The 25,620-nt window shown below is 42.2% G+C and overlaps 1 protein-coding gene across 2 annotated transcripts in view; it reads left to right on the forward strand.

Annotated features, from left to right (window-relative positions):
* Positions 1-25,620, forward strand: part of GRM1 (glutamate metabotropic receptor 1) — a 382,716-nt gene that overhangs the window by 88,647 nt on the left and 268,449 nt on the right. For both annotated transcript variants that reach the window (XM_071218698.1, XM_058307603.1), the window contains exon 2: positions 234-483. In XM_071218698.1, coding sequence (XP_071074799.1) covers positions 234-483 — 250 coding nt within the window. The remainder of the gene's footprint in view (positions 1-233; positions 484-25,620) is intronic.

Consider the following 25,620-nt stretch of genomic DNA (forward strand, 5'->3'; position numbering starts at 1 on the left):
CCTTGGGCCGACCGTCCTTCCTCCGGGGGGTCCGAGAGGGCACAGCCCTGCGGGCGCCGAGCTCGCAACCCCATCTTCCCGCCGGCCCGGAGCCGAGCAGCCGGCTATTTGCGGGGGGCGGCCAGACGGCCTCCCGGCGCGCCCCTGGGGGGAGGTGGACACGATTTGGCCCCGCGGCCGAGTCCCCTCTCCATTCCGCGGGCCCTCACCCTCTGCTCGTTGTTTCCGCGCAGGGAATTACGGGGAGAGCGGCATGGATGCGTTCAAGGAGCTGGCGGCCCAGGAGGGCCTGTGCATCGCCCACTCGGACAAAATCTACAGCAACGCCGGGGAGAAGAGCTTCGACCGGCTCCTGCGCAAGCTGCGCGCGCGGCTGCCCAAGGCGCGCGTGGTCGTGTGCTTCTGCGAGGGCATGACGGTGCGCGGGCTCCTGAGCGCCATGCGGCGCCTCGGCGTCGTGGGCGAGTTCTCGCTCGTCGGCAGGTAAGGCCCGGCGCGCACACCTGGCCCGCGCCCCGCCCCGCAGCCCCGCGCCCCGCCCCGCAGCCCCGCGCCCCGCCCCGCAGCCCCGCGCCCAGGCCGGCCCGACTCCGCGGCCCCCGCACTGACCCAGGGCCGCAGGCCGCTGCGTGGCGCGAGCAGGGGCGACACTGCAGGAGCGGGAAGCGCTGCGAGGGCGACTCACTCGCCCTGGAGAATTTTTCTCCCCGTGAGCTCTAACTTTCCCCGAAGCAAATGCCCGTGGCTCCCTGCAGGAATCTGAAAGGGCGGTTAGGTTGGGGGGGCAGCAGTGGATGGAAAATGCACGTGGAGGTTTGGAATTTGGAGAGCTGGCAGAGTCAGCGAGGGCGCGCAGCTCGGCTCTGGGGCTTGGTAATACCACCTCCTGCAGGCTTCGGGGGAGGCCTGGAGGCCAGGGCTCAGGTTCCAGAACCTCTGCCCTCTGCAGTGGGAAGTTTTCAGCATCATTGCGTTTTTCACAGGGATTGTGAACTAACAGGTACCTGGTATAATTCGCCACCTTTTAGTGCTGTGTGAAAGAGCTGATGATTTTTTCCGAGGAACCCACTGATGAGTTTTCTGAGTGGACGCCTCACTGATGTCCACACGCGGCCACAGTCTTCCTGCTCTCCTTGCTCGCCCATCTCCTCCACTGGCCAGAGCAGAGATTTCCCGCCCTGCTGCGCTGCCTCAGCCCCCCAACCTCTTCCCCCAGCATGGGGGCTGTGTGGGTGCCCTTGCCACAGGCCCGTCCCGTGTCAGGAGTCAGTGGTAGGAAGATCTGGTGGCCATCTGGACTCCAGGCATCCTAGGAAGGACAGAACCACCAAGAGGTGAATACATAGACATGAATAAATAAACTTCCTCCAGGCACGAGGGGTCAAAGTACAGCTCAAGATTGAGAAAAGTTTTGGCACAGTGGCCCAAAGGGTCATGTTGGCTTCTTCAGCATGATGCAGTTGAGTGCAGTCGTTTTATCAGAGGCAAGCGACTTTTTAAGAAGGAATACTTCAAGGGGATATTATGTTTCTTAGTGAGTGGGAAGGGTGGCAGTGGCATTGTTGAAGTGCTACATTTTCACCAGTAACTTCCTTAATATAAGCACCGGGAAAAATGGCGTGCGGGCGTTCAATCCTCTTAACCGCTTTTGTAAAATGATGGCTTCTAGGAAGGGTGCTCGTTTAAGATCCCAATGTTTATTATTTTCAAAACAACAATAGCCTCTTTTGCAGAATGCTTTCTTTTTAATATTCCTGAAGAGGCCATCTACCTGGTTCTGGAGATCTTGAACAGATGTGGCAGATATCTGAGCTTTGGGGTATGCAATTATTTAAAGCACTGCAATGAGTATAAAGAACTCACCCCATCATCATTATGTAAAAGCCGGGCAAGGATAGGAATGTAAACCCGAGATTACCTGGGTCTTTCTTACCTGCTAAGAAAGCCACTGAGTCCACAGAAGTGTACCCAGGAGTCTCCCTTGTGCTTGCCCACGAAGAGGTCAGCTCCAGGTGGCGTCCGCCTGTTTTTGCCTCCTCAGTGCTGCGCCGCCTCTGAAAGGTTCTGCTCACACATCCTAGGGAGCGGCTGTGCTAATGGACACCCAGATTCTGAGGCTGCTATCCTGTACCAGCGATTCCTGCTGCTGGTGCAGGGAGCCCATGAGATGCCAAAGCTGGGCCACGGGCAGTGCCATGGTGAAGGAAGTGCCCTCCCTTCCTGGGCTGCCGTCCACAGAAGGTCTCTGTGTTCTGACTCTTTGTCCACAGCTCGCTCTCCCTGGCCTGGGATCCAGGTGTGAGTCCCTGGGGAGCAGAGCTGGGGTCAAAGCCAAGTCCCAGCAGAGTGACATGCTCTGAGTTAGCCTTCCCTTTAGATGATTGCTTCTCCCTCTTCCTGTGGGATGAATTCTGTGCCAGAGGCATCTGGTGGCCTCGTTGCCACCTCTGCAGGCATGTCCAGGGTTCCAGCTCAACCTCAGGCTGGTCTTTCCAACCTCACATTACCAAGGGACATTGGCAGTTGATGATGGACCATTTTCCATGCCAATAACCACATAACTGATGATTGCCCCTTCCCACCGCCTATTCTTAACACAGAGGCCAAAGTGAGCTCTTAAAAATTTGTCAGGAGATGTCACTCTTTTGCTCAAAACTCCAAAATGGCTTCTTGTTTCTTTCATTGCAAAGTCCCTACACTGTCCTCCAAAGCGCCACAGTTATCACTGGGCCTGAATTACTTAGAATGGAGCAATGAAGTGTAACGGTTGAAAAATAGAGCTTTAAAAGAGGAAGTTCTCAGAGGTCATTATAATATTCCATATTTAATGAATGTGAGGGGTAGAAAAATAAAACTAAAGAAAACATGGGTTAGGAGTACCAGCTTTACCATGAAGGTGTCTGATGATCTTGTTTAAGGCAGTTTTTGCTTCTGAGTCTATTTTTTTTCTGGTGAAAATGAAAGAATTGGCTCCAGGCCATCTTTAAGCATTTTTCAGTCCTAGAATTTATAACACAGTGATACCATATGACTGATCTTTGGTCAAAAAGGAATGTATTCATAGATTCTTTTTTTTCTTTTATTTCTGAATTTGGACTGATCTATTTACATTTTCTCACTAGTCATCTTGTTAAAACCAGGAGAAATCATTAATTATAGCTGGCAGTATTAGTATTTTCACCTGTGGTCATGGAGTATAGGAAACTAAATCCATTGACTTTGGACAAATTGGCATAATGTTCTCCACAAGCAAGTTAGCCCGGCCCAGGCAGGTTAATCTCCCTGCAGAAGAACCATTTCCCCTTGGCTTGCAGAAATTGTTTCTTTTCTTTCTTTTTTTTTTTTTTACAAGCTTCCCAGAATTATTCTCACCTTGCCTATAATGACCGTGATGGTGATGAGATGGTGACTCAGAACTTGCCGTCCCAGGCACTGTTCTAAGCACTTGGCATATAATTATCATAGAAATGCAATGAGATAGGTACCAATGTTATTCCCATTTTGATGTAGGAGAATTGGAATTTGAACCCAGGCAATCTGATTCAGTGAGAATGCTCTTGACCACTAACTCACACTGTGGCATCTAAGAGATAATGTGTGGATGCTGTCGTTCATCTTAGTTTCTGTTTGATTTGCACTCTCTTCTAGACATTTATTTCCTTGTTTAGAGTCACCTTCTTGAGGAAACTCAGCTGAAGTACATCCAGTGGGAAAATTATTTTAAATGTCTAATTATTCTCTATTACCTTGAATCCTTTTTTATTTCTCTCCTAGTATTAATTTTGTTTTATAAGAGAATTTAATAAAAGAGTAATTTAACCTCTTTTTCAAGTTCAGTATTATCTTTTTTACCTTAACATAGTTTCTATGACCTACAATGATCTCCTGTCTTTTGACACCAGTCAGTGTTGATGGAACTATCCTAGCATACATGTGGAGTAAGATAGTGATATTACTCTGAAATTCTAGTTATAATTATTAAAAGACTGTTATTTTACTGATGCATCTCAGTATATTGTTTTTCAGTTTGAACAATGTGGAAGTGAGCGTGGTGTGTGTACACCTGTGTGGAGCTGTCATTGCTGAGGGTTTGGTGTGTACCGGCTATTATTAGTATACGTTTTCTCCAGTCCTAACAACAACTGGGAAAGTTTGATTTGAAAGGTAGAGAAGTTGACCAATTACCTCAAAATCCTAAATTTATTAGTCATGGAGGCAAGATTCAAACTTAGAACTATAGCAGACTGTCACCTCGATACACATCCATTCAATCACACTCCCCAAGGGTCAGGGCAGGCTTCACCTAGCTCTTTAGTTCCGCACGCTGTGTCGTGTGGCAAGTTCCCCCAACCATGTCAGAGAGCGAGGAGGGGGTAATGAGAGCGGGCGCCTCAGCGTGTGGGCTCTGATTGCCCTTTCGTTGGCTCAGATGGGTGGGCAGGGGTGGACAACCTTTGCGAGCCTGTGCCTCAGGGCTTCTCCTGGGAAAGGGGAGCTCCTACTTGCCTCTCTCTGAGCTGTAGTGTTTGCCGCATCACAAAATGGCGGCCTGCCTGGTGAGTGTCACCAAGTGCCAGTGGTGGGCCCCTCTCTGGGGATGCCCTTGGGGTCAGACCCCCTAAAGGGACCACCTTCCCTTCGGGTGAGAGGGAGCCTCCCGTCTTTAGTCCTGCATGGTTCTGGGGTTCTTCCCTTCCCTGGGGGCCCTGCAGTGTGCTTACACTCTCCCTTGTTAGGAGCCCCGCCCGGGCTCAGCAGCTACACTGCATTTGCCAACCCCTTTCACTGGAAATGGACACACAAAATCAATGACCAGTAAAGACCAACTGCCTTCCATTCCATCCCTTTCCCCACTACATCCCGGCCAATCAAACGATAAGTCGTAAGTATCCTTACATTCCAGGTCCCTCTCGGTGTCTAATATTTGCCTTCCATCTCTCCCAACTCTCACCTTCTCACTTGCTGGACCCGCTGTAGAGACCCCCTGACTAAAGCTTGGTCTGTCAAAACCCTAACAGCATGCCTTTTGAGAAAAAAGCACAACCACAATAAGTATCCACTCAAAAAATGTTTGGGAAGGAGCAATTGCTTTATTTGGACAGAAGGCTATAGTTTCATTTTAAAACAGTGAGACACTTCAAGTTTACCATGTAATTTTTGCCTTTGTCCTCCAGAACTTAGCACATATTTGGAAAAGTGACCTCTATATCCTTGAACCCTAAGGTGATATGCTGTGGTTTTATGTTTCACTCACTTTATTTTAAATGAGAATAGAGTTATTTTTGGTACTCTCTTTCCATTATGGGAAAATATGGGGGAAAATCTAAAGTTGGCTGCCTTCAGGCAAAATTGCAAATGTTGAGTGTTTTAAAGAAAGAGTCTACTTTCAAGTTTACTTTTAAAGTAAAAGTCTACATCCCCCAAAATGAATTATAATCAGGAAGCCAGCCAACTGGTGAACATCTTCTGACCATAACTTAGCCTGGATTTCTTGGCTCCCAAAGGCAGAAAGTGTTAACAAATTCCTTAAGACACTCTTCTCCAAAGACTGAATTGAAGCCCGAGCAAGAGCTCTGCGCAGGATTACCCTCCTGCCCGCGGAGCCTCTGGGATGCCGTGTGGGGAGGGAGGGCGCTCGAGCTCACAGTCCTCCGGAGAACAAAGGTTATTCATTGATACTGACCTACATCCAAAATGTGTGGCGGCTGAGCTGCTTCATTAAGTAACGGTTAAACCCTTCCCTTACGCCAACATGTGGGCTGCGTGAAAACTGAAGATGTCCCCTCTGGGGACTCTACTTGCCTTTGGATGCTAGAAATGCTGAAGGAAAGGACTTCAAGTACCTTCTGTGAGTGTGAGGCACAGGCTCACTCAAATGGATGAGAAAGGAGCTCATTATGATTCTTAGGAGGCTGATCAGAGACACCGGGAAATTTATCTTAATACATTTTTGTGGCCCCTGTGACAGCCGATTCCCAGCCTGGCTGTACATCAGAATCAGCAGGGCATGCAAAAAATAGATTCCTGGCTCTCACCCTAGACCATCAGTGGAATTTCTCAGTGAGGGACTCTGGATTTTTTTTTTTTTTAAGGACTTTGGATAGTTTGGTTTCAGAGCTCTGCTCATGCCTTTCACCGGGGAGGAGCCCACTGACCCGGGCTTGCTCCTGGGGCCCACTCGGAAGGGAGCAAGGAGCGGGAAATTAACCACGGCCTTCCACTCCACCGTTTAACTCCAGTCTTCATTTATTGAAATTTAAGATAAAAGTACAGATGCATCTGAGAATAGCAAATACAATAATGTTAATAATAATAATAAGATATTAATCATAGTAATAAACATTATTCGAAGCTCTGCTTATTCCCTCTGCTTCTGTTTTCTCCTTTCCCAAAATGGCCTCTTGTCCAGTCCCCTGAATGCACAGTGATGGCCCAGTTCTCAGACCATCAGGATGCAGAGAGGAGCCACGGAAACGTGGGGGGCCGACCCTCCGCCGTCTCCAGTGGGCTGCCCGGGGCTGCTCAGAGAAGCCCTCCCCCTTGCTTCCACCAGAACTGGTTTCTGCCGGCTGAGTGCCTTCTGGATTTAGACGTGTACCTCATTACTGTTTGCCTGGCAGTTTTATCAGCCATTCGAAGTTTTGGAAACTTCTTCCTGGGCTCCAGCCCCTTCAGATTCTAATCCCTGGGGAGGGAACAAGGAGTTTACATGTTTTCTTTCTTTCTTTCTTTCTTTCTTTCTTTCTTTCTTTCTTTCTTTCTTTCTTTCTTTCTTTCTTTCTTTCTTTCTTTCTTTCTTTCTTTCTTTCTTTCTTTCTTTCTTTCTTTCTTTCTTTCTTTCTTTCTTTCTTTCTTTCTTTCTCTCTCTCTCTCTCTCTCTCTCTCTCTCTCTCTCTCTCTCTCTCTCTCTCTCTCTCTCTCTCTCTCTCTCTCTCTCTCTCTCTTTCTCTCTCTCTCTCTCTCTCTCTTTATTGTTTATTTATTTATTCATTCCATACTGCCCCCCCCCATTGTCAGCTCTCTCTGTCCATTTGCTGTGTGTTCTTCTGGGTCTGCTTGTATTCTTATCAGTGGCACCGGGAATCTGTGTCTCTTTTTTGTTGCGTCATCTTGCTGCATTAGCCCTCGTGTGTGCGGGGCCACACCTGGGCAGGCTGCATTTTTTTCGCGCTGGGCGGCCCTCCTTGTGGGGTGCACTCCTTGTGCTTGGGGCTCCTCTACGAGGGGGACACCCCTACGTAGCATGGCTCTCCTTGCGCGCATCAGCACTGCATGTGGGCCAGCTCATCTCATCACATGGGTCAGGAGGCCCGGGGTTTGAACCCTGGACCTTGGTATCGCCTTTCCTGTGGTATAATGTACATGCATTCAAATTCACTGATTTTCAGTGTCTAATTTGATGGGGTTTGCTAATGTACATAGTCATGTAAGCAGCGTGATAATCGTGGTATCGAGCACCTCCATGGCTGCAAAATGTTCCCTAGCGCTCTTTACAGCCAAACCCTCCCCCAGCCCCTGACATTGTCCACCACTCTGCATTGTCATTACATTGTTGTCAGGTCTAGACTTTCATACAGAGGGACTCAAACAGGATGCAGTTTTCCATGCTTGACTTCCTCTAATCAGCAAATGCTTTTGGGATTTACCCATGCTGCTATGCCTGCTAGTTGCTTCTTTTTTTTACTCCTGACTGGTATTCCATATAACTCAAGGTAATTGTCTAGTCACCTTTGGGCTCTTTGGTTCTCCCAAAGGTACATCATTATGAGTAATTCTGCTGTGTATGAGGCTTTATTTAGATATATATTTTCATAACTCTTTAGGAAATAGCTGGAGATGTGATTATAGGTCATACGAAATTCTAGAAAAGACAACAGTGTTTCTTAGGTCTAGTTCACCTATCCTGTTGTTCAAGTGCTCTATTTCCTTACTGATCTTCTGTCTACATATTCTGACCCTTGAAAGTGGTGTATGAAATCTCCAATTATTGTGGAGGTGTCTGTTTCTCCTGTTTCATCAATATTTACTTCATGTATTTTGGGGCACTCTGATTAGATGCAGACATGTTTGTTATTGTTATTTCTTTTTGGTGTATTAACCATTTTATTAATATGTAGTGTCCTTTGTCTTTTGCTACAGTTTTTGACATAAGGTCTATTTTGTCCAATATTATTATATACCCCAACTCTCTTTGGTTACTCTCTACATGGAATATTTTTCCCCATCCTTTTATTTTCAACCTATTGGTGTCTTTGGGTATAAAGTGAGTCTCTTGTAAGCACCATAAGTTAGACTGTGCTTTTTATTTCATTCTGCCAAAATGTGTCTTTTGATTGGAAAGTTTATTCCATTTACATTCAGTTTTATTACTGATAAAGCAAGGCTTACTTTGGTCATTTTGTCCTTTGCTTTTTATACATTTTTCATCTTTTTAGTCTCTCTTTTCCTTAACTTCAACTTTGTTTTGTGAATAGTTGATATTTTAGATCAACTGATCCTTCTTCATTTCCATTTCTGCATTTATTTAAATACTTTCTTTGTGGTTACTCTGGGGTTTATCTGTAATTTACTAGTTTGAAAGATATCACCTTCATTTCAATAGTATGCACAGTCTCTGCCCCTATACCCTTTCATTTCCCCTCTTTATATTGTTTTTTAATCACACATTTTCCCTTTATATTTGAGTTTCCATTGCAAGGAAATATAATTATTTATTATTCAATTGTATTCTAAATCTAATAGGAAATAAAGAGTAGAGCTATCTACTGCAGCTTGGAGTATTACTGGTATTTGCATTACATGTAATTACCTTTATTGGAAATCTTCACTTCCTCATCCTGCTCTGAGCCACCCTCTCCTGTCCTTTCCTTTCAATATGAAGAACTTCCTTTAGCATTTCTTGCAGGTCAGGTCTAGTGACAGGTCTCACTTTTTGATTATCTCTGAATGTCTTAAACTCTTCCTCACTTTTGAAGGACAGTTTTGCTGGTTAAAGAATTTGGGGCAGAAGTTTTTTTCTTTTGGAACCTTAAATGTCACACTGCTGCCTTCTTATCTTGATGATTTCTGGTGAGAAACCAGCACTTAGTCTTAGTGAGGATCCCTTGCATGTGACGAATTGCTTTTTTCTTCTTTCAGAATACTCTCTTTGTCATTGGCCTTTGACATTTTGATTAATATCTGTCTTGGAGTAGGTCTTTTAGAGTGTACCCTATTTGGAGTATGTTGTATTTCTTGGACATGAATATTTATGTCTTTTGTAAGATTAGTGAAATTTTAGGCCATTATTGCCTTGAATATTCTCTCTGCCTCCTTTCCCTTCTCTCTTCCTTCTGGGACTTCCAGAATACACATTTAGGTACAGTTCATAGTGCCCTACAGAATCCTAGTCTCTGCTCACTTTTTAAAAATTATTTTCTCTCTCTGTTTTCTGATTGTATCACTTTGATTGTCCTTTCTTCTAGTTCAGTGATTCTTTCTCCAGCCTCTTCAACTCTGCTATTGTATGCCTCTAGTGTATTTTTAATCTCCATTGTTGTGTTTTTCATCCTGATAAATTATGTTCCTTTTTGAAGTTTCTAATTCTTCTTTTTGTTCATACATTGTTTTCTTAATATCCTTTAGCTCTATACCCATATTTCGTTTATTTCCATCTATATTTTCCTTTAGTTCCTTGAACTGATTTAGGAGATTTATTTGAACATCTTCAATTAGTTGCTCTACTGTCAGTGTTTCCTGTGAATTTTCAATTCATATCCTTGAATAAGCCTTATCTTCCTGTTTCTCTGTATGACTTTTGTTGATGCCTGAGCATTTGTTTATTTTGATGTACTAACTCTGGAAGTCAGTTTCTCCTTCTTGCCTAGGGTTTTATTGTCGATTGACTGTGTTAAGGCTCTTCTTTAATACTTGGTACAACTATACAAACCAGTAGAGCTGCCCATTTTAACAAATGGGATTTTCTCAGGTCTTCTGCACTTGCCTCTTGCCTGAGGCATGTGCAGTAATGCTATGTTTACTCTGTCATGTATGAATGTTTCCTCTCCAGGAGAGGATTTCCTTTCCTCTTTCCTTCTCCAGGAACCCTGGGTTGTACTCTTCGTTTTTATGCAAATTTTCCTCTCCAGTGGCTATGATTTGCTCAACTGCTCTTTTACACTAAGGGCTGTCCTCTCACGAAGATTTCACTTCTTTGTTCAAACTGCCTTACAAGGCATTTGTTCAGTTTTCCTCTTTATGCATGTGACTTTTCTGCCTCCAATAACTTCCTCTTTAGTCCCAGGAGCCAGATGGGGTCAGTGTTCAAAAATCCCCTTTTTTAGTGCACCATTTTGGTGCACCAGCAATTAGAAACCAAGTTGGAACGTACACCACTTGTCAACAGTTCCACCACAGGTCACTCTTGTTTCTTGGGGGCTGCTTTGAAGGCATGTGCCCACCTACTGCTGGGGCCCACCTTCAGTCGATGTGGACTCGCGCCGCTGTGCCTGAATGTGTGTGGGTCTCTAAGTCACTGTCAAGGGTGCTCTGGCTGGAGTCTGCTGCTGCGTGTCTCTTAAGCTGTGTGGGACCCAGTGAAGGGAGGGGTCTGGACTGGCAGGTTGGAGATGCAGATCTCCTATCTTCTTTTTGGTAATTTTTGCTTTGACTCAGCATTTGTGGATTCTTTCTCTAGTCTATATTATCTTCCAGAGTTCCAAGTGTGTGAGATGTTCCCTGATATTCAGTTTCTCTAAGGGAAAATTTTCCTGGGCAAGTCTTACACCACCACCTTTATCCAGAATTGGCTGATGGATTTTTAAGTATAACTAGTGCCCAATTTAATATGAAGGATGAGTCTTACTGGTTGAGTAGTAGTTCTGAGTTTAATAATTGCATGTACAAATTCTTTGACATCCCAGGCTCACTCCCACTAATGTCAGGGCGTCTTCGGACTCCAGGTGTGCCATGTACCACTTGTCAGCCTTTTTACTTTTAGCTATTCTAGAATGTGTGTAGTTGTATGTTTTTGTAGTTTTGTTTTGCTTTTCCCTAATGTTTAATAATGTTGAGTATTTTTTAAAAAGATTTATTTATTTATTTATTTATCTCCCTGTCCCCCCCCACCCCAGTTGTCTGTTCTCTGTGTCTATTTGCTGTGTCTTCTTCTTTGTCCACTTCTGTTCTTGTTAGCGCCACGGGAATCTGTGTTTCTTTTTGTTGCATCATCTTGTTGTGTCAGCTCTCCGTGTGTGCGGCGCCATTCCTGGGCAGGCTGCACTTTCTTACGCGCTGGGCAGCTCTCCTTATGGGGTGCACTCTTTGCGTGTGGAGCTCCCCTACGTGGGGGATACCCCTGCGTGGCATGGCACTCCTTGCGCACATCAGCACTGCTCATGGGCCAGCTCCACATGGGTCAAGGAGGCCCGGGGTTTGAACCACAGACCTCCCATGTTGTAGACAGACACCGTAACCACTGGGCCAATGTTGACTATTTTTAATGTATTTATTTGACATTTTTATTTTTATTCTAGTGATTTATCTGTCCAAATCCAAATTTTATCAGCTTATTTGCCTTCTTACTGCCAACTTGTAAAAATTCTTTATAATTTTGGGACACAAGTTATTTATCAAAACTACTTTTTCTCAGTCTGTGTCTGAAAATTTAATTTTCTTAATAGCAACTTTGTAGATAAAATGGTTTTAATTTTGATGAAGTTCAATTATCAACTTCTTTTTTATGGTTTATATTCTTTGGTGTTCTAGCTAAAATAGCTTTACCTACCCTGAGGACACAAATACAAACACCGCTTTCTCTCCCTGTTTTCTCCTAGCCGTTTCATATTTTAACTTTTATAATTAGATATGTGATTCCTTTCGAGTTAATTTTTATATATACTGTGAGATAAGAATGGTGGTTCATTTTTTAATTTAATAATCCCAATTGTTACAATTGAAAAGATTATCACTGCCTTGCTGGAATAACTTGTCAATTTTGTTGAAAACAACTGAACATATATGCATTGTTCTAATAATGGGCTCTGTAGTCTCTTTCATTTATGTATAGATCTATCCAAACATAATGGAGTTCTATAGTATTAAAGAAAATACTGAAAAATCTCCAAACTGTGTTCTTCCTTTGTAAATTTTTTTTCAGTCATTCTAGAATCTTTGCATTTCACTACAAAAATTATTATTTTGTTTTTTCTTTTTTTTCTGTTAAAGTTTTGAATCAGTTTCTACAAAAACTGTTGCCGGAGTTTTGATTAGTATTGATTAGATCTGTAGATCATTTTGGGAAGAATTCACAGCCAACAACAGTGACCCTTCTAATTCACGCATAGCCTGTATGATGATTCAAATCATCTTTAATTTCCTCAGCAATGTTTTGACGGTCATATATAGACCTCGGTCTGTAGTTTTCTTTTCTTGTAATGCCTTTGAATTTGCTATCAGGACAATGCCAGCGTCCTAGAATGAATTGAGAAGTGGTCCCCCCTTTCCTATTTTCTGGAAGAGTTTTGTAGAATTGGAGTTGTTCCTTCATGACATGTCTGCTGGCGTTTATCAGTGAAGCGTTTTGGGCCTGGGGTTTTCTCTGTGAGAAAATTTTTTAAACTATGAAATTGCTTTCTTTAATTTATATAAGGTTATGCAGTCTCTCTATCTCATTGATTGAGCTTTGATAGTTTATATTGTTTAAATACTTTGCTCATTTCATGTGAGTTGTAGAATTTATTGGCATAATGTTTGCCGTAATATTCCCTAATTATCCTTTTAATGCCTACAGTATCTGGAGTGATGCCCAGGTTTTCATTCCTAATATTAATAATTTGTGTCTTTTCTTTTTTTCCCTAATCACTGATTAGAGGTTTATCAATTTTGCTTATATTTCAAAGAACCAGCCATTGTTTTCATTGATTTTTTTTCTCTTTCATTAATTTCTGCTTGCACCTTAACCTTTTCTCTTCCTCATACGTTTCTCTGGTGGGTGGGGTTGTTTAATTTGGTTTTCATATTTAATTTCCTAAAGTAGGTCATTGATTGAAGACTTACTTTGTTTATCATTTTAAGTGTTTATTGATTTAATTTCCTTTCTCACATGCCTTCACTTGTAGGCTGCAACTTTTGATAAGCTGTATTTTCAATTTCATTCACTTGGCAGTATTTTCTAATTTCTCCTAGTGGTTTCTTCTTTTACCCATGGATTATTTAGAAGTTTGTTGTTTGCTTTCCAAATATCTAAGGATTTTCCACGTATCTTTTTGTTGTTGACTGCTATTTTGATTCTGCTGTGGTCAGAAAACATATTTCATGATTTTAAACCTTCTAAATGGATTGAAATTTGTGTCATGACTCAAAATATGGCTGATCTTACTGAATGCTCCATAGACGTTTGAAAAGATTATGTATTCTGTTGATGCTGGGTAGTGTGCTTGATGAATGTCAGTTAGGCCAAGTTCATGATAATGTTGTGCAAGACTTTTTCTTCTACCATTTTTTTCTACTTTTCTTAGTCACTTAGAAATTTCAAATGTAATTTGGTTTGCCCATCCTTCAGTTCTATCAGTTTCATTTCATTTCTTTTGAAGTTAATCTATTAGGTGCAGATTTAGGATTGGTTTGTCTTAGTGATGAATTTATTCCTTTTTTCATTTATCAAATGCCCACTCCCCACACTAACATTCTTTCTTTTGAAATCTATATACTCTGATTGTAATAGGCCCACTCAAGTTTTTTGATTTTGATTAATATTTATATAGTATAGCTTTTCCTGTCCTTGTCTTTTAACCTATCTTTGTCTTTATATGTAAAGTAGGTTTCTTGTAGATAATATGCAGTGGGGTCTTGCTTTTATATTCAACTTGATATTCTCAGCCTTTTAGTCGGAGTTAATGTAATTATCAATATTTGAGTATTACTTTGCCATCTTGTTATCTGTTCTCTATTTTTTATTTCTGTCCTTTTCTCCTTATTGCCTCGTCCCCTACCTTATTTTAGATTAATTGAATATTTTAGGACTCCATTCTACCTCTTTTATTACCTTAGACAGGAGATATGTCTCTTTATTGTTTTCTGAATAGTTGATCTAGGGTTTGCAATATACTCCATTAACCTATTTTTGTCTAACTTGCTATATTAGATGTAGCAAGTATTATACTACTATACTGCATATAGTATAAGTGTTTGTAGCAGAATGTTTCCATTTCTCTTTGTTATCACAGACTTTACTTCTCTTTCTAGTATACATTGTTATTGTTTTGCTTTATATGGTCAATAATCTTTTCAAGAAATTGAAATTGAAAAAAAATAGTCTTTTATAACTACCCACCTATATACTGTTGGTACCCTCTTCACTCCATTGTGTTGGTTCCTATTTTATCTGGTAATTTTTCTTCTGCATCAAGAATTTTCTTTTACATTACTTGTGGGACTGGTATGTTGAGATAAGTTGTCCCAGTTTTTTGCCTGCAAATGTTTTTATTTTGTCTTAATTAGCTAAATTTCCTGGATAGAAATTCTAGATTGATTGTTTTATTTAAAGTACTCTAGAGATATTGCTGAATTGTATTTTCACTTGTATAGTTTCTGAGTAGAAATCTGCTTTAAAACTCATCTTTGATCCTCTAGTGAGTCTTTGATCTGTGCTTACTTTTAAATATGTCTCTATCATCAGTTCTCAGCAATTTGATTATGACATGTTTTGGTATGGTTGTCCTTATATTTATTTGACATGGGGTTTATTGACTGTCTTAGATGAGTGGGTTTCTGTTTATAATTTTTATCAAATTTGGAAAAATTTTGGTCATTATTTCCCAAATATTATTCTGTCCTTTTCATTCTGCCTCTCTAACTAAGGTAGTGATTACACATATTCTGGCTGCTTGATACTCTTACACAGGGAAAGTATATTTCTTCTTTTTTTTTTCAGTTTTTTTCCCTCTCTTTGCTTCATTTTCCACAGTTTCTATTCCTGTTACTTTGAGTCCACTGATTCTTTTCTCCTGTGGTTTCTAATTTGCTTGTCAATAACATCATGTGCATTTTTCATTTCAGATATTTTTCATCTCTAGAGGTTACATTTGAGTCTTTTGTATACCTTTGATTTATTTTTTTATCAGGTTGTATTTTTCTCTAACTTCTGGAATCCACAGAACTTATTTATAAAAGCTGTTTTAATGTCCTTGGTTACTCCTTCTATTGTCTTTTTAATTTATAGTCTGTTCTTTTGATTATTTTTATCCAGGTTTTGGATAACTAGTAATTCTTTCCTGGATACCAGAATATGTAAGTTTTACTTTGTGGGATGCAGTGTTTGGGTGTACTGGACTTTGTTCTGGTCCACGCTAAGTGTCTTGGGATGGGGGCGCCCTCTCGAGGCTGCTCATCCACGTTGTCATGGAGGCCCGAGGAGACCTTTCTCCCGGCTGGGGGGGACGTGAGCCGTTTCCAGTCCTGTGATGTTCCCGGATGTGCGTGGTCTGTTTTCTCGTGATTCTTTCCCCGGCCACAAATAGTTACTTCTCAGCTATGCGCCGATGCACGTTCTTGGAGGAACCCTCCACGATGTCGCTCTCTCAGCACACCTTTCTCCTTTCTGCTACTCTGTCCTGGGAATTCTGGCTGCCTTGGGCTTCTCTAACTCTGAGCAGTGCTTTCTTGGTCTCTGTTCAGGTTCTGCCCCTGCTGCCCCCAGGTGTCACCTGAGCAAGGGTAGGGCTCACCTCAAGTATTTCACTTCTGGCGCTCTTGGGCCTACGCTGACTTTCATGCAACGTGTAACAACAGTTGTTTCATGTATTTTGTTTGATGACCAGTCATTGAAAGCCGGGGGATATCTTTTCCCTGATACTCCATCATGGCCTGTGGCAGAAGCCTCACAGTTATTGTTAGAGCTACTCCTGGTGACTGCAACATGCAGCAGGGCTTGAGAGCCGCTGCTTGGTGTGTCTGGGTTGATGAGCGTGAGTCCAGAGCGTGTAGAGTACGGGGCACGCATTGAATGGCAAGCCACCGGTAAGTAAAACGGGGCCAGGAGGGCAAGGTGAGTCACGTGATGAGGGGATTTAAAGTAGGCTGTTACTTTGAGGGATACGCCTTCTATCACCGAACAAGTAGGAACTGTTAAGGTATTTTAAACAAAGGTTACATTATCAGACTTAGGCTTTTGAGAGATAATCCTTTTCTGATAGTGTCTGTAACTGGGATTGGATGGATCATCACGGTAAGAGCCATATCCAGGTGAAGAAATGTGTGGACTTTAGCTTATCCAGGCCCTTGGGGGTAAGCAAGAAGAAGCAAAGATAAAGGACAAGAACTTGGTGTTAGAGGCAGGGGTCAAATCCATGGACCTGGTTGTGTGTGAAAGGGTCATGGGGGAGAAAGTAGAAGCAGGATGACTTCCCAGCTTTGGGAAGGTGGTCTGACCATTAACCAAAATTTGATGTGAAAGTAAGTTCAATTTTGCTTTATATGCATGTGCAAATAGAAGCTTAGGAATGTTTTAACATCTGCCCTGGGAGTTAATTTTCCTTTTTAAAACAGCTTTATTAAGATAGAGTTCACAGATGATAGCATTCACCAATTTAAAGTGTCATTCTTAAAGTATATTGACAGAGTTGTACAACCCTCACCACAATCAATTTTAGAACATTTTCACTATCTCAAAAAGAAACCTAATACTCTTTAGCAGGAACTCCCCTTTCCCTCTCCTCTCCCAGACTCTGGCGTTCACTGGCCTCGTTTCTCTTTCTGGGCATTTGTCTATTCTGAACATTTCACAGCAATGGAATCACACAGGAAGTGACCGTTTGGGCCTGGCCTCTTTCATTTAGCCTGATGCTTTCAAAGTTCATTTGTATTGTAGCCTGTATGTACACTTTTAAAATTGCGAAATGATATTTTACTACATGTATATACCACATTTTATTTATTCACTCATTAGTTGTTGGGCATTTGATTCTACTTTTGGACTTTAATGAATAATGCTGTTTTAGACTTTCATTTGAAACGAGGTTTTGTGTAACATATATTCTACTTTCTCTTGGTTATATACCTAGGAGTAGAGTTCCAGGACTATACGGTAATTCCTTATTTAATCATATGAGGAGCTGCCAGACCCTTTTCCAAAGTGGCTGCACCATTGTAACTTCCCACAAACAGCATATGAGTATTCCAGTCTCTCCGCGTCCTCAATACTTGCTATTGACGTGTTTGTGATTATGGCCATCCTAGTGAGTGTGAAGTGGTGTCAGTTTCTATTTCCATTTCCTGGAGGGCTAACGATGTTGAGCATGTTTCCATGTGCGTATTTTATCTTTGGATAATGTCTTTCCAAATTCTTTCCTGTTATGAAAATTGGATTATTTGTGTTTTTAGTATTGAGTTGTAATTATTCTTTATGTATTCTAGATACCGGTTACTTATCACATATGTATATGACCGTATACATCTGAACTTATAAGAGGATTTATTCTGATTTAATTCCAATAAGATATAAAAAGGTTGCTTTACTATAACTCTATTCCCTCTTCCTCCCTTTTGTGCTATTATTGTTATGCATATACATCTATATATGTCATAAAAACAACTTTTAAAAATAATCATAATTTGTATAATTTATGAGTTCTAAAGAAGCTGAGTAAAGAAAGGAGAGCAAGTATTATTTCTGGTGTTTGTTATAGTTACCTTCTTCTTTACATATCTGGTTGTCTTCATTCTTTCATGTGGATTCAAATTACCATCTAGTGTCCTTTCCTTACTCTAAAACAATTTTGCTCCCATCCACTCTTTTGTGCTGTAATTGTCAAATACAATACATTTTTATGTGCTATAGGTCCTCAAATACAGTTACATACTTTGTTTTACATAATTGCTTTTGAAATGCTTAAGAGAAGAAAGAAGAAGAAATATGAACTCATATTATCTTTCACAGTTACCTAAGTGCCTTTATGTTGTAGTTTGTGTGGGCATTCTCAGATTTCCATCTGGGGTTGCTTACTTTCATCCTAAAGAAGTTCTGTTGGAATTTTTGGCAAGTGGGTCTGCCAGGGATGAATTTACTTAGTGTTTGCTTATCTGGGAATACCTTTACTTTGCATTCATTTATGAGGGATAGTTTTGTTAGATACAACATACCTGGTGCACAGTGTTTATTTTTTTCTTTCAGTACTTTGAATATGTTGTTGCACTGCCTTCTGGATTATGTAAGTGTGAATGAAAAGTCACCAGTTAATCTTACTTGGGTCATTTTTCTCTTGCTGCACTCGAGATTTTCTCTTCATCTTTGGCTTTCAGTATGTTTTCTATGACATACTTGGTGGTGACCTCATTGTGTTTATTCTACTTGGAGTTTATTTTTGAATGTGGGGATTCTTGTTTCTCTGACTTGGGAAGGTTTCTGTCATCATTTCTTTGAATATTTTTATGCTCCTTTGTCTTTCTCCTTTCCTTTGGCACTCTGGTTACATATATATTGGCATGCCTAAAGATGTCCCATGTTTCTCTGAGGGTTTAATTTTCCTCATTCTATTTTCTCCCTATTCTTTGATTGGTATAATCTCTACATTTATCTTCACAATTCTTTCTTTTGCCAGTTCAGATCTATTATAGAGCATTCTGGTGAATTTTTCATTTGTCTTATTGTACTTTTAAACTCCATAATTTTCTCTTATTCTTTTAAAAATTTTCTTCTCTTTATTGATATTCTCTATTTGAGGATCCTTTGTCATTGTATCTTCATTTCCTTCTTTAAGTATGGTTCTTATTTCTTTGAACATATTTCTGACAGTTACTTTGAAGTTTTTCCTACCATATCTGACATCTGGTCCCTCTCACAGGCAATTTCTATTACTGTATTTATTTTCATGTGTGTAAGTGAAATTTTGATATTCCTTTGCATGTCTCATAATTTTGTTTTGAAAACTGGACTTTTTAGGCAATATATGGGACTCTGAATACTGATAGTTACTGTTTGCTTGTCTTTCTGTTTAGTGACTTGGCTGGACTATTTTGGTGAAGTAGACCTCCAAACTGTGACAACTCTGATGTCACTCCCCAGAGGCAGCAGACTTTGGTGATGGCAGTGGTTTCAGGAGGGTTGCATTTGGCTCTCCCTTTCCCTAATCTCTGCTAGACAATCCACTTTACCTGGTATCACACCCAGCTGTTAGGCTCCACTAATTACTAGCTGAGTGCTCTTTTGTTTTAGACAATGCCTTGAGGCTTACTTTTAGCCATAGTTTGATCCAACTGAAATTGGGCTGGGGCAGTTCTGAGGCCAGATGACGCTTGTTCTAACCCCAGCAGGATTCCTTCCTCCTGCTCTCCCCCTGGTTCTCTCTGGTGACCTTCCTGGCCTGTGGTTCAGCTTGTTCCTCTTCATTAAAAGATGCTGTTGCCTTGTAAGTGCGCTTTGGGTTGAACTTCACCACACTCTGCTTCAAATAAAACCAGTTGACTTGGGAGAGAGACACAATCTGAGCCACTGTGACGCTGGACAGAGGCGGTAGCTGGTCTCTCCTGGCATCAACTCTCTGCCTGACAGATGAGATGGGGTGGAGGTGGTCGGGGCCCCACCTGGACCCCACCTGGGCTGAGTGGAAGGGAGCCCAGCGCCTGGCCCTACTCATCGGTAATCTGGTGTCTTCAGCTCAGAGTGGGATGGGATGAGAAATACGGGTGAACTGCTCTTCCAAGTGAGATGTCGTTATTCCTGATTGGGAGGTGAGGGGAGAGGGAACCCCACCTTCTCGGCCACACCCACCCAGAGTGGAGCTTCCATCCAGTTGAGTGGGGTCAGGAAAGGAAGGAGTGAGCCCTGGCTCAAATGCCACAAAGTTTTGCTGTTCCTTCGAAGCCTAAGTGTTTTATTCTTGAATAAATGTTTATTCACTTGCTGTATGCCCTTAGGCAAATTTCCAGGAACTTTAAATGGTTGTTTTAAAATATTTTTCACAGATTTGCATCTTTCACTGGAGAGTGGGTACACAGAGCTCCACATACTGTCATCCCTGAAGTGGAGTCACTTAAATTAATCCTGATGGAATCTATGCTCTGTACTGGGCGTGATTCACAGGGGAGGAAACCTGGCTCAAAGTGGTTTGGGGACGAAGCCCCTCAGCTTGTAAGGAGTAGTAAAGATATTCACATAAAGCTTTGCTCTAGCGTACCCTGAGGTGTGCGTGGAGATCGTGGTGAAGTTCTGTGTGGGTGGGGTGGAGGCGGCCACACTTCACCCGGATAAGGGCGTCTTCACAGGGAGCTGCGTGTTTGAAATGAAAACGGTGCTTTGTTACCTTCCTAGCACTTGTTTTTGTCCTTACTTTTCCTTTAATGTGATTAGAATTTAAACAAGGTATAACAAATCATACCCTTTCCCATTCATAGGCTATTCCAGGGTTTTAGGTAAATTCTGTAGAGTGGTTGATAATTGCAGATGAGAAATCTGTATTTTTTTTCCCCTGAGGAACCCACCCAGAATCCTAGTTCTACTGAAGTAAATGTCAAGTGTGTTCATGTATTTGGGAGAATTTGGGTCATGCTTTTTATTTGACAGCCCTTGTGAAGAGCTTGGTTTCTATGTATTTTAATATAACATTGGAAGGTGAAGAAAAGCATGCTCTGAAAACTTCTTTTCGGTCATTTCAAAACTTTTTCTCTAGCAGTAATATCTCCACCCCCTGCATAGGAATATTCCCTTGCAATTGCCATAAGCAATCTTTTTTCCCTCCAAAATGCAGAGGCAGTTTTAGGGATTTGTGGAAATACAACACAGTGACTGTGGAGTGCGGCCCCAAAGCCTGCTTTTGCCCTTACCCTCTAATAAAGAGGCATACAGAACTATTTTTCCTTCCGTGCTCACCAAATGCATCACATTGTATAGTTATTAAAATTCACTCTAGTTAATACCTGTGGGAATTGCAAACCTAGTTAGATGCTCAAAGGACCTAGGAACTGGAAAAGTTGCCTCAGCGAAGAGGCACAGAAGAGTAGCTTGCTAGCAAGTTTGGCCAAAGTAAAGGTAGAATAAGGAAAATTATTAAGTCAATTTCCAGATGTTGATCAAATCTTCCTATTGGAAAAAATGACATTCGTTGTTATAAAATCACTTAATGAAAATTACAATCTCAAAAGGATAACCAAAAATTCATTAACTAGGTTCTAGGTTATTAAATTAAGGATGTTTGCACTTGTATCTCCAAGGCTTTGTGCCTTGAGAATTCTCTGACACAGGAAGGGTGTGTGCTGGGACTGGTTTTCTGCAGGGAAAGACTTGTGAAATGCAAATAGTTTACAATTACCTAATGTCTTGTCACCTCAAGGCTCAAGTGGGGAGGAATCTGCTTCCAGGCTCACTCCCTGGGCTGGGGTCCTTGCTGGCTGCCTGCTGGAGGACACCGGTATGTGGGCCTCTCCAGATGGCATCTACTTCCCTCCTGAGAGAGAGGGAGGACAGAGTGAGAGAGCAAGAGGGAGAGTGAGAGCATGTGTGTGTGTGTGTGTGTGTGAGAGAGAGAGTAGAGAGAGAGAGAGAGATGGGGCTGGGTAAGGTGGGAGGGATAGAGGGAGAAGTCATGGTTTTTTGTAACCATGATCTGGATATGGAATCCCACACTTCTGCCATACTCTCCTCATCAGAAGGGTCTCCAGATCCAGGGACTCAGGCGAGCAGAAGGCAGAGGGAACAAGTAACAGGAGGGCATGGGCTTGGGGGCTGCCTGTTGCGGTCGTGTAAATAGAACCACAATCTTTGCATTCGTAATTCACTTTTTGTGTGTGTATAATAGAATTTGGCTTTGGTCATTTTATGGTCTTGTTTTTAAAGCTCTATTTGCTAATGAGGTGAAGTCTGGAATAATAATGAAACTTGTGCAATAACTCCATGAAAAGACATAAATATTTCTCTGCTGGGATTATTACTTGATTTGTCTTCATGCAAAATCCAGTGGTAAGGAAGGTAATATGGATTGAATATCCTTAAGGTGAGAGGAGGAAGGCCTGATGCCTTCCCTGTAGATAATATGGGCAAATTAGTATTTGAAAATATAGTGGTTATATTTAGGGTTACATATGGTAACCCTAAGCTTCTCTGCTTTATTAGTATTTTGGCATTGGGAAAGACACTAACCCTCTTTTCTCACATGTAAAAGGGAGACAGACTAAATACAGTGACTTATCTCATTAGTTATTTTGATGATGCAAAGTTAGCATAAAGGCAGGGTCTTTGTTTAGCTCATTGCTGGATGCTGAGGACCTATCCTGGTTCCTGGCACATAGTGGGAATATAATATAGTCTTGGATTAAATCAATAGTGTCCAGTTCATACCTGGTACATGGTAAATGCTGGCAATTGCAATAACTCATCAATAAAACAGATAATTTAGGAGGCAGGGAATGCGTTTTAACTGGATAGAGTCAAGTAGAAGTTGTAGACCAACCTATCAGGAACTGGAAGAGATTCAGAGATTGGGTACTTGGTGGACTGCATGACTTTAAGTCATGATTTGGTGGCATTACTCTTTCAGAGTTGAGGGGTCCATAGGTTTACGCTGTCTTGAGGATTGCCAAGAGTGGCTAACTGTAATTTGGATGTTTTCCCTGAGTCTTCTCTGGTCCATTGGGGTGTCGACTACAGCATTTTAGTTCAGGTAACTGCTCTGCCTCCTCTAGAAGCAGCAGCTCAGAAACAACCTGAAGGAAAAATCTGCACATATGTGCATTATGGTACTTTTGGGGTCTAAGCAACAAGCAAGTTGTGCCTACCATGCACCAAGATAACAAGTTGACCCAATCAATACCTAGAAGAAGAGATGATTAGCCCTTTACCACGTCATTTCTCTAAACAGACTGGCAAATCCCATCAAATAACTACTCTATTAGAATGTTTCTAGGAACCACAAGAGTCAGAAATACCTAGACGTTACTCCCAGCCCCTCATGCGCTGCTGAGTGACATTAAGTTACTTCCCCTTTCCTCAAAGTGGCACCAAGGCAACTACCACGGAGGACTACTGCCAGCTTGAGTGGAGATAATGGAATCGAAATGCTTAGTTGAATTCCCCATAAGACCAATAAATGCTAGCTGTGATTCTTAATCTTACTTTGCCGTATGGAGTTTTCTTTTCTTCTGGAAGCAGGTAGTATTTGGCCTCAAGCCTGTGTGTTATTTTCCTAACAGAGCACCAGGGAGGAAGCATCACGTAAATGAGCTCTCGGTCTGACCTTTAGACGATTGTTCCAACGTGTGATTTCCTAATCCTGGTCCAGTGGAGGAACAAGAACTGACACTTATTCCCATTGTGACTTTCTCTGACAACTCACAGCAGTCCAGAATACTGGGATGAGTCACCTTTTTTCATCTTAAAACTTTTACATCCATTTCATTCTCTTTCTGTTCTCTATGTTCTGAAAATAGTTTGGACAAGTTAGATTTCATCTCTTTCCTTTAGGATATTTTTAAATATGTGTTTTTAAAAATTGGCTCCCTTTTATTTTCTCTATGGCTGAATGTATATATTTTTCCACATGCTTGAACTTAAGTTTCTAGTATTCAGTTTCAAGATTTTTACATTACACTTAAATTTGTTATTGAACTATTTGCAACTGTTCTAAGCTGGGAAAATTGTGAGTAATCTTTTGAGAAAACTAATTTCATCCTTTCTACAGTTTCATTATTTACATGGCATCTGTGCCTCCACTGACTTTGTTTTCATCGCTGCTCTCACTGAAATTTTTTTTGTTTTGTATTTTTGGCTTGTCCTTGTCTTGTCCTTGTCTCGAAAAATACATTTCAAAGCAGAGTTGTTACCAAGAAAAGTGACAGTGAAAGCCCTGTGTCGCTGTCGTATAAGCACTTCTCATTATAGGTCTACATAGGGATGATTTATTTTTTAAAATAGGCCCTTAGCTCCCTTCCCTTTTATTATTTTATTAAATGTTATTTTTAGAACTGTTTTGTATTTACAGAATAATTGTAAAGGTAGTACAGTTCCCATACACTCTGTGGCCAGTTTCCCCTCTTACTATCATCTTACATTAGTAGAGTGCATTTGTTACAATTAATGAATTGATGCTGATACATCAGTCCTAACTAACGCCCATCGCTTACTCAGATCTCCTTACTTTCCCCAGGCTCCCTTTTACTGTCCCAGGTTCTGTCCAGGATCCCATCTTACAGTCAGTCATCACCCCTCCGCAGGCTCCTCTTGGCCAAGGCAGTTTCTCAGACTGTCCTTCTTTTTGATGACCTTGACATTTTGAGAACTGGTCAGGCATTTTGCAGAATCTCTTTTGGAACTTGCCTGATGGTTTTCTCGTGGACAGATCTGGACTTTTGGGCTTGGGGGAAGAAGACCACAGAGGGGACGTGCCATTTTTGTCCCATCCCATCCAGCGCACGCACTGGCAGCACGACTTATTGCGGCTGATGTTGACCTTGGTCACCTGCTGTTTTGCATTTTCTAAAAATAACTTGCTCCTCCCCAGGCCCTTTCGTTCGGACACCATTACTTATGCAGACATTGCACGGGCGCGTTTGTGTTTGGGGCCATCTGCTTCCACCAGCTTTCCCGTGTTTCCTTAAATAAACCAGCCCCTGACTCTGCCAAGGTCGTGCTGGGTGAGGGGCCACTTTGTGGTTTTGACTCAGACCCATCAGTCCACCCAAGGAAGGCTCTAGCTGGGACGGAGGGGGAGAGTGAAAGCGGGGCTGGATCTAATGCCCTGAAAGGGGGTTTTGTGAGGAACAGGCAGGGGTGGGAACCCAGACGCCTGGACCCGTGGTCCTAGAAGTAATCTATTTTAGGCAGGAGCTTGCGGACCCTAGGACAGACCAGTTATCCTAGTTGGGAAAGTGGAGTGCATTGAAGAAGATCAAAGTCAGTACCACCTGTGCACCTGTGAGTTCAGGGCTGAGCGTGGGGCTGCGGCCGGGACAGGAGGGGCAGGCTGGCCTAGAGAGGCCCCACCCAGCCCGGCTCAGCCTTTGCAGAAGGAGTGGCCGCTGTCAGTGTGGCCTCGGGAGACGCACACCGGGCTCTTCCAGGAAGGACAAGTGCCCACGGTTTAAATGCACGGGTCAGAGGCAGGCCCATGAGCACAACCTGAACTTCCAATTTGCCTTTTCTTTACTCCTTTCTTTCCTTTTAGGAGTTTTTTTTTTTTTTTTAAAGATTTATTTATTTATTTAATTTCCCACCCTCCCCTGGTTGTCTGTTCTCTGTGTCTATTTGCTGAGTCTTGTTTCTTTGTCCGCTTCTGTTGTCGTCAGCGGCACGGGAAGTGTGGGCGGCGCCATTCCTGGGCAGGCTGCACTTTCTTTTCACGCTGGGCGGCTCTCCTTACGGGGCGCACTCCTTGCACGTGGGGCTCCCCCACGCGGGGGACACCCTTGCGTGGCACGGCACTCCTTGCGCGCATCAGCGCTGCGCATGGCCAGCTCCACACGGGTCAAGGAGGCCCGGGGTTTGAACCACGGGCCTCCCATATGGTAGACGGACGCCCTAACCACTGGGCCAAGTCCGTTTCCCAGGAGTTTTGTTTTTAATCTCCATAAAATACTCTTTCCATTTTCTATTATTTCTTATCAGTAGGTATACATTTTATTCAGTTCTTCTGTTTTTAACATTATAGGACCAAACCA

This window comes from Dasypus novemcinctus, chromosome 11, assembly GCF_030445035.2.
Source record: "Dasypus novemcinctus isolate mDasNov1 chromosome 11, mDasNov1.1.hap2, whole genome shotgun sequence".
Classification (NCBI taxonomy): domain Eukaryota; kingdom Metazoa; phylum Chordata; class Mammalia; order Cingulata; family Dasypodidae; genus Dasypus; species Dasypus novemcinctus.